Here is a 15,483-nt window from a genome sequence, read left to right as displayed (position 1 = left end):
GGAAGTGAGGGAAATAAAAAATCAGAATGTTGGAAGCTCTGTCCGCTTTTTTTTTTTTTTCCCATATTGCAAATTCTTCATCTCTTCCTGTCTGGTAAAAGGTTTGCACAGAATAGAAAGTATGGGGACATGTCCTGAAGGAGACCTGGATAGCGGTAAAGCCTGACAGGAGAAAAAAAATTTTGGGAATAGGTGTACTAATTGTGGGTAAATGTACATTAAGTGTGTTTTTCAGTATAGGGGAGATTATCTGTGAACATAGGGGCAGTCTTTTCAATCCTCTTCTCTAACTGCTGATTTGAAACCTGTGCAGTAATGATTGGTAGTCAAACAATGAGACCTACCCTGAGAGCCGATGAACAGTAGTTTATTTTTGGCAAGAACATTTTTATTTTTTTTTTGAGTTGCCGTGTATTCAATCAAAATCTTTGAGTGACTGTACACACACACACTTTTTTTCTTTCCTGGTTTATATTGTGTGGTATCCACATGCCCTGTATGAGTGTTGTGATGCTTGTATTTATCATACTGTAACATGGCTAAAATATTTGTTCTTCCAGTCACTGCTGCCCCAAGGGTTTAATTCATGAATTAAACTCTGGACAAGTGACAAATGCTTTTATCCTCCACCCCACTATGTTCTGCTTTCCAGCCACTTCATTATTTTAGCATTTCATAACAGTTTATCCCCTGGGTTATTTACAGGACGTTAAATGGGCTGGGAATACTAGTGTGTTCAATGGATGGATCAGTCGCTTACTTGGATTTTTCACAAGATGAACTGGGTGATCCACTGAGTGAAGAGGAGAAGGTGATAAAAATTCCATATTCTTGTATGCATTTTTTATTTTTTTCAATATAATATACTTCTTTCATTTATGGAAAGATTCTTCTGCTCACGACTGTTACCTCTTCTTTGTATATTTGTATCACTTGTCATAGTTTTTTTTTTTGTTTTTTTTTTAAATTTATATCATTCAATCCTTTACTAATTCTGATTCAGAACAACATCCACCAAAGCACTTACGGAAAAAGTCTTGCCATCACAACGGGGTCGCAGATTTCTAACACCATCATAGAGAATCCTGAAATGCTGAAGTTTCAACAGAGGCAGCAAGCACAGCAGGATGGAGAACATGGTGCAGCTGTACACAGGGAGACCCAGGCGCCTAAAGTAGCCAGCATGGTAAATGGAGAGAGCCTAGAAGACATCAGGAAGGTACAGTATTGTAATGAAACAGCAACACGTCTGCAATTTTATACGAATTTATCCATTTGAACTTGTACAATATTAATATTTATAGTTCACTAATGCTGTACCAGCTTTAAAGGGAAGCTCCAGTTTTGTTCTGAAGTATTTTTTTCTGTTCAAATTTTTTTACAGGTTCATACCTGCTTTTATCATGTAGGTAATATTGATAGGTTAGGGCACTATAGTTGCTGATTTCCTTTTTTCTTTTTTTTTTCCCCTTCACATTTTTAAAGGCAGTTTCTGGTGCTTTTGTCTCCAGTATTCTGGCCTCTCCAGTCCCCACCTTCGCCCCTGTGCTCCCCTACATCTTAATGTTTTTTTACTTTACTTTTTTTCCACTGCCTGTCCTGCAGTTTAAGGGCAATCTAGGAACCTTTTGGCCCTGCTGGAGGGGGCAGAGAAAGAAACACTCTGCCTCTATGCCAGAAGTTGTGCAGCATGGGCTTGGTACCTCACAGAAGGGGCAAAGACTACTGGTACCCACTATGTTGGAAGCTTCCACATTTGACAAGATAGGCACTTGTGTTTTTACAGCTGGCTCTAAACGGCAAGTATTCTTACACACTGCGGTTTTATTGGGGAGGTGGACCACTGGTAAACAGAGGCAGGAGTTATTGGGAAACAGTCTCTCCTTTTTTTTTTTGTGGGTATCAGCATGGATGTCTAATTGAAATAGCTCCTGCTCCTCCGAGCTTGCTACTGTATTTTCAATAGACCATGTTTATACTGTTGGCAGGCCATGTCTTTGGGATGTCTGAGGGAGAAAACAGGGAAGAAAGGGTTCCCAAAATCCTTTTATCAAGTAGGGAGGAACCTGGTGGTTGTTTCCTTGCATTATATCCCCTGGGATCCGGTTAGTTTCTAAATCACTTTTTACTACCGTTGGGGCACCTTCCCTCCAGTTCCTTTGTGTCATGGGAAGAATTCTGTCTCTGCTGGGTTACAGCACCACAGTCCTTGCCAGTTTAGACCATTTTGGTTGCAAGGATAAATGCTTTCCCACTCCTCCTCCTCTTCGGATGAGGACCCTACCAAGGATTAACAAGAGGAAGAGGTGGAAGGGGAAGTGATTTTTCTGAAAGGAGAGGATGTGGAAAATTCCTCTTCTGAGGAATCCCAGGGTCCGGGGTTATCTTAGACCCAAAAGGCCTCGTGGAAGTGATCTGGACTAACTTAGCTACTGCTTCCTGAGGGTCCCATAGGCTACAATATTAGAATTATGGTGCCCGGCACAGTATCTCCAATCTTTCCCTGTACATACTCCTTAAAAAGATGGGTTATACGTGGACTGGGTTCACCCTGATAAGGTGTTCCTTATTCCACAAAAAAGCTGGGTATACTGTCTTTTTTTTTTTTCTCTCCATTTAACCAGCGTGTTGAACTGAAAAAACTGACAAATAGCTGCCTCAACACAAGCAATGTTGCAGTGATCTGACAGGGTTTCCCCTCTATTGCTAGCAAAAACTTATCAGCGCTCTGAGCCATTGGCAGCAATCACTGATTAGATGCTAGTTTTTTCAGCATTTCACTTTGACAAAAGCTGGTCATTAGTCCGGCTTCTGTCGGACAGACAGTTGTATACACTGACCAAAAGTTGGTTGGTTTAGCCGTGTGTACCCAGCTAAAGAACTTGCTCAACAGAACCCATGGAAAGTGAGTTCACTAAGAAATGGAGTATGCCAATGGTGGATCTGAATGTTTACTTTATCAGGAGATCCTCTTATTTCTAGTGGACGAGGTCCTGGTGTTTAAAGATTCTTTGGACAAACTTCTTGAGCCCTTATTTGAAGTCTCTCTTGCTCTTGTAAGGGCAGCCTTACAACCGGTGATTGCAGCTGTAAAAATGTCAAAGCTTCAAGGTTTGGACTCACCCAGTGTAGGGAAATAGAGACCCTGATCACTGAGCTAGTTGATTCGGGCAGATACCAGGAGGATTAGCCTTGTTCTCTTAGTTTCTAGGTCGATGCTCCATCAAGGGGGGCGCGTACAGGGGTGGGCAGAGGGCTGCTGTCTCTTACCTGGCTCCCACGATGATCCATCCAGGAAGCGCTACTCCTTCCGTCACTCCGGCCACTCCCTCACTCCTGCCGCTCGGCTCCGCCTCCTCACCGGTGATTGGCCGCCAGAACTGTAGCTCAGGAAAGGTACACAGGCGGCCAATCACGGACGAGGAGGCGGAGCCGAGCGGACCCGTGAAAATCGAGTGAGGGAAAAGCCGGTAAGTGTGCAGTGCAGAGGTGCTGCTGCAACCACATATGCTGGCTGCAGCAGCACCATACTGCAACAGGGGTTAGCAAGTGTCATTGGTGTCAGTGGGAGGAATAGTGCCGCATCATTGGTGTCACTGATACTAATGATGGGGCATTATTCCTCCCACTGACACCAATGATGGAGCACTATTCCTCCCACTGATACTAATGATGGGGCATTATTCCTCCCACTGACACCAACGATGAGGCACTATTCCTCCCAGTGATACCAACGATGGGGCACTATTCCTCCCACTGACACCAATGATGGGGCACTATTCCTCCCACTGACACCAATGATGGGGCACTATTCCTCCCACTGATACCAATGATGGGGCACTATTCCTCCCACTAACACCAATGATGGGGCACTATTCCTCCCACTGATACCAATGATGGGGCACTATTCCTCCCACTGACACCAATGATGGGGCACTATTCCTTCCACTGATACTAATGATGGGGCACTATTCCTCCCACTGACACCAATGATGGGGCACTATTCCTACTTATAACAATTGATACTATTTACAGTCGCGCGGGGGGCGCAAAATTTTTCTTCTTCCTAGGGGGGGCATGACAGAAAATAATTGAGAAGCACTGACTCAGGGGAATGTTTGTAGGCCTTCACAGATGTTTGACAGGGGGACTTTGTGGATGACTGGGTCTGCAACTTAGTGGCTAAATCATGCAAGCTAGAATTTCAGAGCCTTCACTCTCCGTGCTTCATGCTTTTAAATGTTTTTCAGTTTGTAAAGAGGAATGTTCTTTTTCAAGCTCTCGATTATCACCTATCTCAAGGAGTGATCATTCCAGAGTTTCTACATGAACCTCCTAACTGAAACTGAACGACCATGTTCATTGCATCCTGTATCTTAAGAGACTCAACAAGTTTCTCCAAGTACAGAAGTATATAATCAATGCGGTCAGTTGTTGCCTCCCTCCAACAAGGAGATTTTCTGGCATCTGTGGATATCAAGGATGCTTATTTGCACATCCCAATTTTCCTACCTCACCAAAAGTACCTACAGTTTGCGGCGGATAACCACCATTTTCAGTTTGTGGTCCTGCCATTTGGCCTGTCCACAGCTCCCAGAGTATTCACCAAGGTGCTAGCCTAAGTCCCAGACTCTTTTATCTAATCAGGGTATTCCTGTCATAGGTTACCCTGATAACTTGCTACTGAGGGAGCAGTCTGCTCCACTTCTGCTTTTAAATGTGAATGAGACTCTGGAGAGATTTGGATGGGCCCTGAATTTTCAGAAGTCAGCCTTTAGTCCCAACCCAAAGGTTGGAAAATTTTGGCCTGCTGCTGGACACAATCCAATCCAGATTGATCAACCCCAAGACAAATGCCTTGCTGGAGTTGCTTCAAACCTGATAAATCTCTTGATTTTAGCTTTGCATGACGGTTTTGGGAAAGATGGTAGCCTTCTTTTTGAGGCAGTTTCCTTTGCCCATTTTCATTCCAGGCCCCTCCAACTGAATGTCCTATCGACAGGGACAGAAGGATTAGTTGTTTGGGCTTACCTGATACAGTTAAACCCCAGAATAAGACTGCCTCTGGATTGGTGGATCTCTTTGCGAATGCTGAAGATGGGAAAAATCATTCCTCACTCTGTCTTGGAGGGACCTGACGACAGACACCAGTCTGTTAGGTTGAGGTACAGTTCTGGACATCTATTGGTCACTGCAGGAGAGGTCATTGTCCATAAACCTCCTGGAATTAATGGCGATTCGTCATGCTTTACTGTACCAGTTGGTGCAGCTACAGGGCCTCCCTGTAGGAGTTCAGTTGGACAACGCCACAGTGATGGGTTACATAGATTATCAGGGAGGCACCAGAAGTTAGGCTGCTCAGGAGGAAAAATATCATTACGTCATGGGTGCAGCTTTTACCTCGTTTGCTTCACATTCAGGTGTTAGGCATTCTGGTGATCCTGATAGCCCTGGCCTGACCCAGGAGGATGTGGTACTCCGATATTGTACATTTATCTGTGGGAGAACCATGGACTCTACCTGATTAACCCAGCCTCTTTTTGCTGGGTCCTATCTGCCATCCTTCTTTACAGCCACTGGCTTTAACAGCATGGCTGTAAAAAAATCTAGGATCTTGAGAGGCAGAGGTGTATCGGATTTGGACATTTTTACCCTGCTGAAAGTTAGGAAGGTGATTTCAAGGAAGAGTTACCACAGAACTTGGGAGTATGTTTTTTGTCTAGTGTGAGGCTGGAGGGGATTTCATCCTCATGTGTATGGCATGGACAGCATCCTGGCATTTCTCCACATTGTTCCACTGGTTAAGACTCTGTGAGACCTCAACTTTTTGGACTACAGAAATCTCAGTTTGAATCTTTCCAGTACTTAATATATTTTACTTGGAAGATTATTTTTCTTGTTGCCATTACTTTGGCTCGCAGAGTTTCAGAATTGGCAGCTCTTGCCTGTAAGAAACCGTTCCTGGTGATCCATCAGGACAAGGTTGGTCTTGCAGCCTCAGCTGACCTTTTTACCTAAGGTGGTTTATATGTTCCATCTTAACCAGGGCGTTGTTACCTTCTTTCTATCCTAAGCCTCAGATGCCACAGGACAAAGCTCTTCATAACTTGAATGTGTTTTGAACAGTCAAAATTTATCTGAAGGCAGCTACTGTCAGTCTGATTCACTCTTTGTGCTTCTGGAAGGCCAAGGAAGGGTCATGCATCTCCCAAATCTTCAATTTCTCAATGGATTTGTCAACTCATTTCTCACGTTCATGGTCTAAAGGGCAAAGTCACTGTATTTTTGGTGACAACCCATTCTACCAGGTGCTTCCTGGGCTATTCAGCATCAGGCTTTGTTAGCTCATGTTTTGTAAGGCTTTTACCTGGTCTGCTTTTCATACTTTTATGACATTTTACTAATTGGGTGTAGTTTTAGTTGAGCACAGTTTTAGTATCTTCCAAGCCCTAGCTATGATTTGTTTAGCTGCTGTAAGCACTCACAGCAAAAATTTATGTTGTACATTTAGGATGTCTTGGGGCTGCTTGTTTAAAAGCATTACGGCATTAGCAGCATAGTTGGGATGGCCAAGGAGGTGAGTTAGGATGTGAAACTTTTTGGTCCTGAAGGGCTGAACTACCAGACAGGACCATTATGTGTAGACAGAAAAGGTATTTTTTAAAAGAAATGGCAATTCTGCGGGATAGCTAGTAGTAGCTGGTTGCCTTCAACTGGGTTGGTTCCGTAATGTTTAAAGTGTTACTAAACCCAGGACCTTGCATTCACTATATCTTGTCTAAAAAAGTAAACGGAAAATGGAAATGCAATTCTCTTCATAAATATAAACTGCTAAATACCTTTTTCTCATCAGCAGTATATAGCAGTTTTGTGACTTCTATTAATGTCCAGCTAAGCACTGGGTAATCTTTTAGGATGAGTTTTCATTCTGTTCAGACTGTCCTATGAGGCTGCATGACCCCTGACCCTTTTGAATGGACAGTGCTGATTGGCCCTGTGCTGACCACATCCACCCTCCCAAAGAAAAAAACAACTCTCTAGCCATACACACTAAACTGAGCATGTGCAGAGTGACTCCTAGAGCTCTGTACTATCAGCAGATGAATTGGGGAGAGTAAAAGAATTGGAGGCACAGAGATGACAGAACAGCCTTTTTACACAATGCGGAGAATTAACCCCTTAGGATTCATAATGAGTATAACAAGCATGCTTTACTGCATATGCAGACTGATTTTACGGTTGTGGATTTAGTAACTTTAAGAGTTTCCTTTTTGTCATTCAAGCCAATTCTTCAGTTCCACTTTGTGTCGAGAAGATACCCCAGCACTTCTATCCACATGGGTAGCACAGACACTTTATTCTAATCACCATGGACTGTGTAGGTATAACATAATTGGATATAGATATTAAATGCTGGGGTACCTTCCTGGAACTGAAGTGACTTGAAAGTAGCTGTGAAATGTCTTTAACATTAGAAATCAAATCCAGTTGAATGCGACTATTAGCTTTGCCATGACCTGGATAAATGAGAATCTTTGCAGACATATTGGCAATTGTTTGAAACACAGTGCTTTAGTAAAGTAAATGTTTTCCAGTTAGGATTTGCTGTATTAGCTACATTTTTGTGCATGTTTTAGAATCTTTTAAAGAAACAAGTGGAAACGCGAACAGCAGATGGTCGTCGTAGAATTACCCCATTGTGTATTGCCCAGCTGGATACTGGGTAAGTACAATTTGCTGATGCAGTAAATGTTATCTACATGCTGATTGTGAGGCTTACTTTATGTACTTATTAATGTTTGTTTTTTTTTGTTCTTTTTCCAGAGACTTTTCTACCGCATTTTTCAATAGTATCCCAATATCGGGGTCACTGGCAGGCTCCATGCTCTCCTCACAGAGCAACCAGCAGCTCATATCTGTGGATTCCAACACAACTAGTTCACAGGGCGCCAAGTCCAGCTTGGAGCCTATGGGAAATGCAAAATCTACAGAAGAAATTCCAAACAAAGAGAGGTGTGATTGATAATAAACTTTTCATGCATTTTAGTGTTTTAGACGTTTCATTGATGTGTGTATACAGTATGTTTCATTATATGTTTCATTTAAAATTCACATTTTAAAGAGGTGAAAGGTAATGTGCCTTAAATACAACACACCTAAAAATCAGCATACAGATGTGAAATGATCCTAACTCTCCCATTGCTTAATTTCTCTGCGCAGGCATCCCCATTTTGTTTCATTGTTGTCTTTTCTTGGGCCATTAACATTGTTCATGTGTTGCCCTCCCCTCAGTTGGATTGCTTTAAGACGTCCCAGTGTTCCTTAATTCTGCTGATCCTGTATCCATTGATGAACGATTAGGGAAACAAACTGTTTTTTGTTTTTTTTTTGTTTTCTCTCCCCATAAAATGCTTTACTTTGAACTCATTGAGAGACACAGGTTACAGCCCTCTGAATATGTGATCTACTTCTAATACTGCTTTTGCAACAAAACTTAAAGCATCATGGGAGTGGGAAGGTTTATACGTGGCTTTTTTTTTTTTTTTTTTTTGTCATTAATTCCTCCTGAAGGCAGCAGTATAACCTGCTGTTTGTGAATTCTGCTGATTCTTTGTCCCCTGATGACCACCAAGTAAATTATTTTACACGTATAAAAATTCCTGTTTTTCAAGGGCTTGCAATGCATGATGCATCCAATAGTAAAGTGCAGTATTGCCCTTAAAGAACCCTAATTGATACAAAGCATAATATGCCTCTTTCTGTGTTGTTGAAGAGTGTTAGTAATTCCATTTTTTCATTTCTTGTAGTGGAAATGCTTCCGCTGCTACTCCTACGGCCCTCGCAGGTGTCTCGACTCAGCCTAAGATTGAACCCATGAAAGCACTAGACTCGCGATTTACAGAGCGGTCGAAAGCCACGTCAGGCACAACAGGGGTTTCTCACACGAACCAGAATGCTGCAGACAAGTATGTACAGCAACTTTGTAATTGACACTTTATTTTCTAAAGGTGGCCAAAGACATCAGGGAATGCATGTCTGGACATGGTCAATTCAAAAAACTTATGATGTTATCTGGACAAGCTTCTACCTGGAAGCTGAAAACTGGGCACATGCAGAAATGTACAGGGATGCGTAAATCATATCACCTGATGTGTGGGCAGGTGGATTTACTTACATTCAGCCCTGCTGCGGGCAAGCGGCTTCACACGTGTGCAGAAATGGCAATGCCTCTTTGTGAATGCCATTCCTGTGCTGCTTCAGTACAGGTGCAATATCTCCTTATCTCTCCCCTCCCCCCTCCTCCCCCCTCTCTCTCCCCTCCTCCCCCCTCTCCCCCCTCCCCCCTCCCCCCCCCCTCCCCCTCCCCCCCCTCCCCCCCCTCCCCCCCCCCCCTCTCTCCCCCCTCCCCCCTCTCCCCCCCTCCCCCCCCTCCCTCCCCCCCCTCCCCCCCCTCCCTCCCCCCTCCCTCTCCCCCCTCCCTCTCCCCTCCCTCTCCCCCCTCCCTCTCCCCCCCCTCCCCCCCTCTCTCCCCTCTCCCCTCTCTCTCTCCCCTCTCCCCTCTCTCTCTCCTCTCTCCCCTCCCTCTCTCCCCTCTCTCTCTCCCCTCTCCCCTCTCTCTCTCCCCTCTCCCCTCTCTCTCTCCCCTCTCCCCTCTCTCTCTCCCCTCTCTCCTCCCCCCTCTACCCTCTCCCCTCTCTCCTCCCCCCTCTACCCTCTCCCCTCTCTCCTCCCCCCTCTCCCCTCTCTCCTCCCCCCTCTCCCCTCTCTCCTCCCCCCTCTCCCCTCTCTCCTCCTTCCTCTCTCCCCTCTCTCTCCTCCTTCCTCTCTCCCCTCTCTCTCCTCCTTCCTCTCTCCCCTCTCTCTCCTCCTTCCTCTCTCCCCTCTCTCTCCTCCCCCCTCTCTCCCCTCTCTCTCCTCCTCCATCTCTCCCCTCTCTCTCCTCTCTCCTCCCCCCTCTCTCCCCTCTCTCTCCTCCCCCCTCTCTCCCCTCTCTCTCCTCCCCCCTCTTTCCCCTCTCTCCCCTCCCCCCTCTCTCTCCTCCCCTCTCCTCCCCCCTCTTTCCCCTCTCTCCCCTCCCCCCTCTCTCCCCTCCCCCCTCTCTCCCCTCCCCCCTCTCTCCCCTCTCTCTCCTCCCCCCTCTCTCCCCTCTCTCCCCTCTCTCTCCTCCCCCCTCTCTCCCCTCTCTCTCCTCCCCCCTCTCTCCCCTCTCTCTCCTCCCCCCTCTCTCCCCTCTCTCTCCTCCCCCCTCTCTCCCCTCTCTCTCCTCCCCCCTCTCTCCCCTCTCTCTCCTCCCCCCTCTCTCCCCTCTCTCTCCTCCCCCCTCTCTCCCCTCTCCCCTCTCTCCCCCCCCCCTCGTATATTTATATAGATTCATTACACACAGTGATATATTTCAAGCATTTCTTTCTTTACATTTTGATGATTATGGCTTACAGCTAGTGAAACCCCAAAATTCAGTATCTCAGAAAATTAGAATATATATAATAGCTGATAAGAGCGTGACACCATGAGTCTATAATATTGACCTTTTGCACAATATTCTATTTTTCTGAGATACTGAATTTTGGGTTTTCACTAGCTGTAAGCCACGATAGTCAAAATTGAAAGAAGGAAATACGTGAAATAAATCACTCTGTGTATAATGAATCTATATAATGAGTTTCACTTTTTGAATTGAATTACTTAAATTAACTTTTTGATGATATTCTAATTTATTGAGATGCACCTGTATAGCTGGATCCAATGTTTGTAGACACCTTTTGGTTTAAATAACATCTATCAGTTCCCAGTATACCTTCTATATTATTATTTACACAGACTGAAAGATCAGAATGCTACTAAAGAAGCAAAGCAGCGTGACCCCGTGGACAGCAGTAGCGACAGCGAAGGAAAGATTGTAACAAAATCTCTTTCCAAGCGAAAGGTCGAAATGGATGCAGACCTTGGTGAAAAGAGAAAGAAGGGACGACCTCGGAAAGACTCTCGGCTTATATCCGTTTCTCTTGCTGTGCAGGTAACAAATATATATAATTTTAAAAAAAAATTTTTTTTAGCATGTGCAACAAAATTCACAACCCCAAAACTGCACTGTATTTGATTATTTTGGTATAGTTCAATGGCCACATTCTCTTGTTACCCTTATGATGCAGCAAAACCCCACTCCAGATGAATTTTGTTTTGGACAAACCTTTGTTAAATTTATTGCTACATTTGTCTTGATTTGGGAGTTTATTCTCCCTTGTCTGTCTATTTGATAAGTGCCAGACAACAGAAAGTGAAAGAAAATCTCCCCAATGGGAGCACAGTATTAAAACAACTTTGCTAGGGTAGAGCTTCACTTGGGTGTTTGTTGAAGTTTGTGACCGCATTGGAGATATTTCTCTTAATTTCCTTTTCAAGTCATGGGTGTCCTAACAATAAAGGGAAGATTCAAAAGGGACTAAGACAATCCTCAAAACCAGTTCCTACATTATTCCAAAAAAAAAAAAATTGGCTGGAGTTGGACACAAGGCACAGCTTTCAGCTGCTATGGTGCTTACACTTTGGCAGTGAACCAACAGCCTTTTTGTTTTTTTTTCTCTTTGTATGGGCACATCATATGAGCATTGTTTAGTCTTTGCTTGTAAATGCTGTTATGAATGGCATGAAATTCTGCAAGCAGTTGACAAGCGTTGCACATCCTTTTCGAATCTTTAAAGCACTGTTTCTGAACTTTTTTTCAGTCAAGGCATCCTTTACGATTATGCACAATCTTGAGGCACCACGGGCTAAAATTTAAAGAACTACACTAACCGTTTTATGTAAACCCAGCAACAGCCACACATGTAGCACATCTAAAGTTAGGCTTGTGCAGTTTGTTTTTTTTGTTTTTTATTATTATTGCAACCAGCAGGTTATATAAAAAAAAAAAGACGGATCCCTGATGTTGATGGGATCTCTCCTGCTGTGATATTGTATTCTTACATTGGGAAGTCCATTACCCCCTCCCTGCCAGAATACACAGATCAGCTGCCATTAGCTGAAAGCTCTGATCAAATGCTGGTTTTCGAGCAGGACTGTTAGACTAGCTTCTGTTGAACAGACAGTAGTACTCACAAACTGAAATTCAGCTGATTTCTAGTCTGTGGACACACTGCTTCAGAGGTGATTTCTTCTTCCAAAAAAAATACAGTGCTTCACCTCTCCCTCAGTTTCTCTCCCACACTCAAGAGTAATAACTCTAGGGCTATCCTTGATGCTTAATCCTAAACTGATAAGGTTTTCTAAAGCCTATCTGCAATTCTATTTGGTGTATGTTGTCCTTTTTAATTTTTTTTTTTTTCAATTTTGTTGACTGTCTCAATTTTACAAAGAAAAAATTAGAATAAATTGCGTTTGTGTGCACTAAAATTAATTTTAATATATTTTTGGTGCAAATACAGATTAGATAAATATTTGAATCCTAAAAAAAAATGGAAACTACAATTTTTTTTCTTTCTTCTGTGGGTTCCTTACAGATAAAAAAAAAAAAAATTAGGCTACAACTGTACATTTTAGTGTGTGTGAAAAATTAGTCCAGTGGCAAAAGGGTTAAACAGCTAATGCTGTTTGGACTGGTAATTTCTAAGAACACTGAACAATACTTTTTGTGATAAGAGGATGTAGGGTACATTTTCCTGAGCGACTTGAGTGGATATGGTTTTCCTCTTGCATCCATAGGATTTACAGTATATGCTGTTTTGCTTCTCTGTTAAGTTTTTCCACAGGTTTTGTATGCATCCATGGCCCCCTGAACAAGCTAATTGAGCAAATCTGTGCTATTAAATTTAGTTTTGAAAAGATTGCTATCATTTTTCAAACATTATCTTTTTGATTTTCCAGTAGATTGCTAAAGATTTTTTTTTTTAACATTTAATTTTGGTTTCTGCAGCCTTCTAGTAATTGGAATAATGTACAGTTATGTTTGTATTTTGCTTATTTAGTCTCAAGTGGCAACAACTTCTGAGAAGGAGTTAACATGTGTAACTACGCCAGCATTAACACTCAGGCTGCCAACTCCAGCCTCCCTGAAATCCTTTACTGTACAGGTAAGTCACTATGTATAGCTCCTTTTGAACCATTAATAAAGCACCAGCTTTTTTGCATAATTTACAAGGCCCTAATCCAGAGTTCTTTTAAAAGGATATTTTGCTTTAATACATAGGTTTATATAACCCTCTCAAGAAACTAAATTGTATAAAAATGATGGGGCTCCCTGGAGCTCTTTCCATACTGTGCAAGTATGCTAAGCAAACTGACACCCTTAACTTGTAAAGTATTCTCCTCCCAGGAATGCCCTCTCTGTCAACTGCACTTCCATTTTTTTTTTCTTGGTCTCCATGCAGGTTTTGAGTGTTTCTCCACCGTAATTGACTGGACCCAGATGTCATAACTCCGGTGCATAGGAGTTACTTTGTCCTGGTATAAAATCATGCCATGATTGTGCATGGAACTGTGTATGCACAGCTCAATGTACAGTTGGAAAATAAATGCTATCAGGGTGAAGTGATTATGTTGTATATAGACTGTCATCATTTCCTGGAAAATGCACTTAAAGTGATTATAAAGGCTCCAGTTTTTTAGTTTTATTTATTTTTTCAAAACAACAAACATGTCATACTTACCTGCTCTATGCAGTGGTTTCCTACAGAGCAGCCCCAATCCTCCTCTTCTGGGGACCACTACTGGCACGGTCCACCCAAACCCCCCCCCCCCCGAGTGCCCCCCATAGCAAGCCTCTTGCTATGGGAACAGTGCATGCTCGCTCCGTGTGTGTCCATAAAAACACACACAGCTTGGCTTGTCCCCCCCACCCCACCCCCACATCCCCTCCTTACTGGCTGTGATTGACAGCAACAGGAGTCAATGGCTCCCACTGCTGCCTATGAGCCAGTGAGGAGGGAGTGAGCCACTGATCAATCTGCTGTGTGTTTGTTTGGAAAGGGAGTTGTCAGCTGACCATGTTTCTGTCATTCACCCATCTTATTCTGAGAAGAAGTCTGTTTCAGGGATGTTTCTGTTGTGGTTGATCATGGCATATATGTTTAAGTAAAGAAGTATTGCTTGCCACCATCTCATACCTATGGTTGCTTTAAAACTAAAATGCTGTCAAATGATTAAACAGTTGAAATGCATATTTGGGGACTCTTTTGACACCATAGAATTTTGATTTCTGTTTAGTCAGTGGCATAATCCAAAAAACCCTGCCAGACAATATAGTGCAGTCGTGGAGCTCACTGCCGAGTATACTTCAGTTAGGCAATGCAGCCCAGTCCAGGACCTACCTCAGCCAGACACTGAACAGCTAAGGAGCAATAAGACTCTGAGATCATACCTGTGCTCTCCCCTCCTTTAATCATATTCCCTGTCATTAGGGCCTTGACTGAGAGTGCTTTCTTCCCTTTCCCAGGTACTATTCTGTGTTCTACTGTGCATAGAATTACAGGCAGACAATATCAAATCAGAGTAGGTGCTCATGATAGTTCAATCTAAAAACACATTTAGTGAGTTCAACTTTTAACGGTTGTTTAAAAATATTATGATTACTGATTTGTCAACCAATCCAGTTCTGTTTTAGTCCTGCTTGGGTTTGATTGATCGTTTTTTGTTTTTTTTTTGTTAAAAGTCTAACTCCAGGGTCACCCATCCTCTAACTTTTCAGATAAGCTCAGATCCCTCAATGTACATTGAAGTAGAAAATGAAGTCCGGGTAGTTGCTGGATCAAAACTTAGCCGGCTCAAATGTAACCGGGAAGGAAAGGAGTGGGAGACTGTAATGGCAAATCGAATCCTTGCAGTAGCTGGCAGCAAGTAAGTTTTGTGGCCTTTTAATATTTGTGTGTATATGTTTGTGAGTGCATATAACCTCTTCAAATCTTTTCAATCATTCTGCAGTGAGGTAGTCTGTGTGGCCTGTGAAAAGCGAATGTTGTCCATGTTTTCTAGTAGTGGAAGAAGAGTATTCCCACCTATCATCATGTCCTCCTCTATTTCCACACTGCAATGTACAGGTTATTATGTCATGGCACTTACAGCTGCTGCTGCTCTTTCTGTCTGGTAGGTACAAAATGTTATACTGGTTTCAGCAGTCTTTGTATCTGGGTAGTGAAAAGCTACACTAGTTAGTACATTTAATGGTATTACCAAAAACAAATTGAATTTAAATTAATTGTAAATTAGAAATGGGGGTATTTGTTAAATCATTTAAATACTGGTTAAGTAGTTCTTTACACTAGTGGCATTAAATACTGAGTCTGAATAGACCTATCTTTCTATCTTTCCAGGGATGTCCAGAACCAGGCAGTTGTTGTAAAGGATGAGTCTTTACAGCCCATTTTATCAGGTAATGAATATATATATATATAAAATCTTTTAAATCCCACAAAGATGCCTAACACACTTTTTTAGCCCGTTCTGTAAATGGTGATATTTTACCACTACAAGTGCTGTTAATCCCTTGGGGAA

The 15,483-nt window shown here is 42.9% G+C and overlaps 1 protein-coding gene across 2 annotated transcripts in view; it reads left to right on the top strand.

Annotated features, from left to right (window-relative positions):
* HIRA (histone cell cycle regulator) overlaps window positions 1-15,483 on the top strand; it is a 40,424-nt gene that overhangs the window by 10,656 nt on the left and 14,285 nt on the right. For both annotated transcript variants that reach the window (XM_089690606.1, XM_089690605.1), the window contains 10 exons: window positions 706-811; window positions 1,004-1,219; window positions 7,638-7,723; window positions 7,825-8,013; window positions 8,808-8,966; window positions 10,819-11,014; window positions 12,963-13,067; window positions 14,681-14,829; window positions 14,914-15,075; window positions 15,303-15,361. In XM_089690606.1, coding sequence (XP_089546732.1) covers window positions 706-811; window positions 1,004-1,219; window positions 7,638-7,723; window positions 7,825-8,013; window positions 8,808-8,966; window positions 10,819-11,014; window positions 12,963-13,067; window positions 14,681-14,829; window positions 14,914-15,075; window positions 15,303-15,361 — 1,427 coding nt within the window. The remainder of the gene's footprint in view (window positions 1-705; window positions 812-1,003; window positions 1,220-7,637; window positions 7,724-7,824; window positions 8,014-8,807; window positions 8,967-10,818; window positions 11,015-12,962; window positions 13,068-14,680; window positions 14,830-14,913; window positions 15,076-15,302; window positions 15,362-15,483) is intronic.

Source organism: Staurois parvus, unplaced genomic scaffold (assembly GCF_062004578.1).
Source record: "Staurois parvus isolate SC_StPar_1 unplaced genomic scaffold, SC_StPar_1.0 ptg000535l, whole genome shotgun sequence".
Classification (NCBI taxonomy): Eukaryota; Metazoa; Chordata; class Amphibia; order Anura; family Ranidae; genus Staurois; species Staurois parvus.
This window is presented reverse-complemented; position numbering and strand designations above follow the sequence as displayed.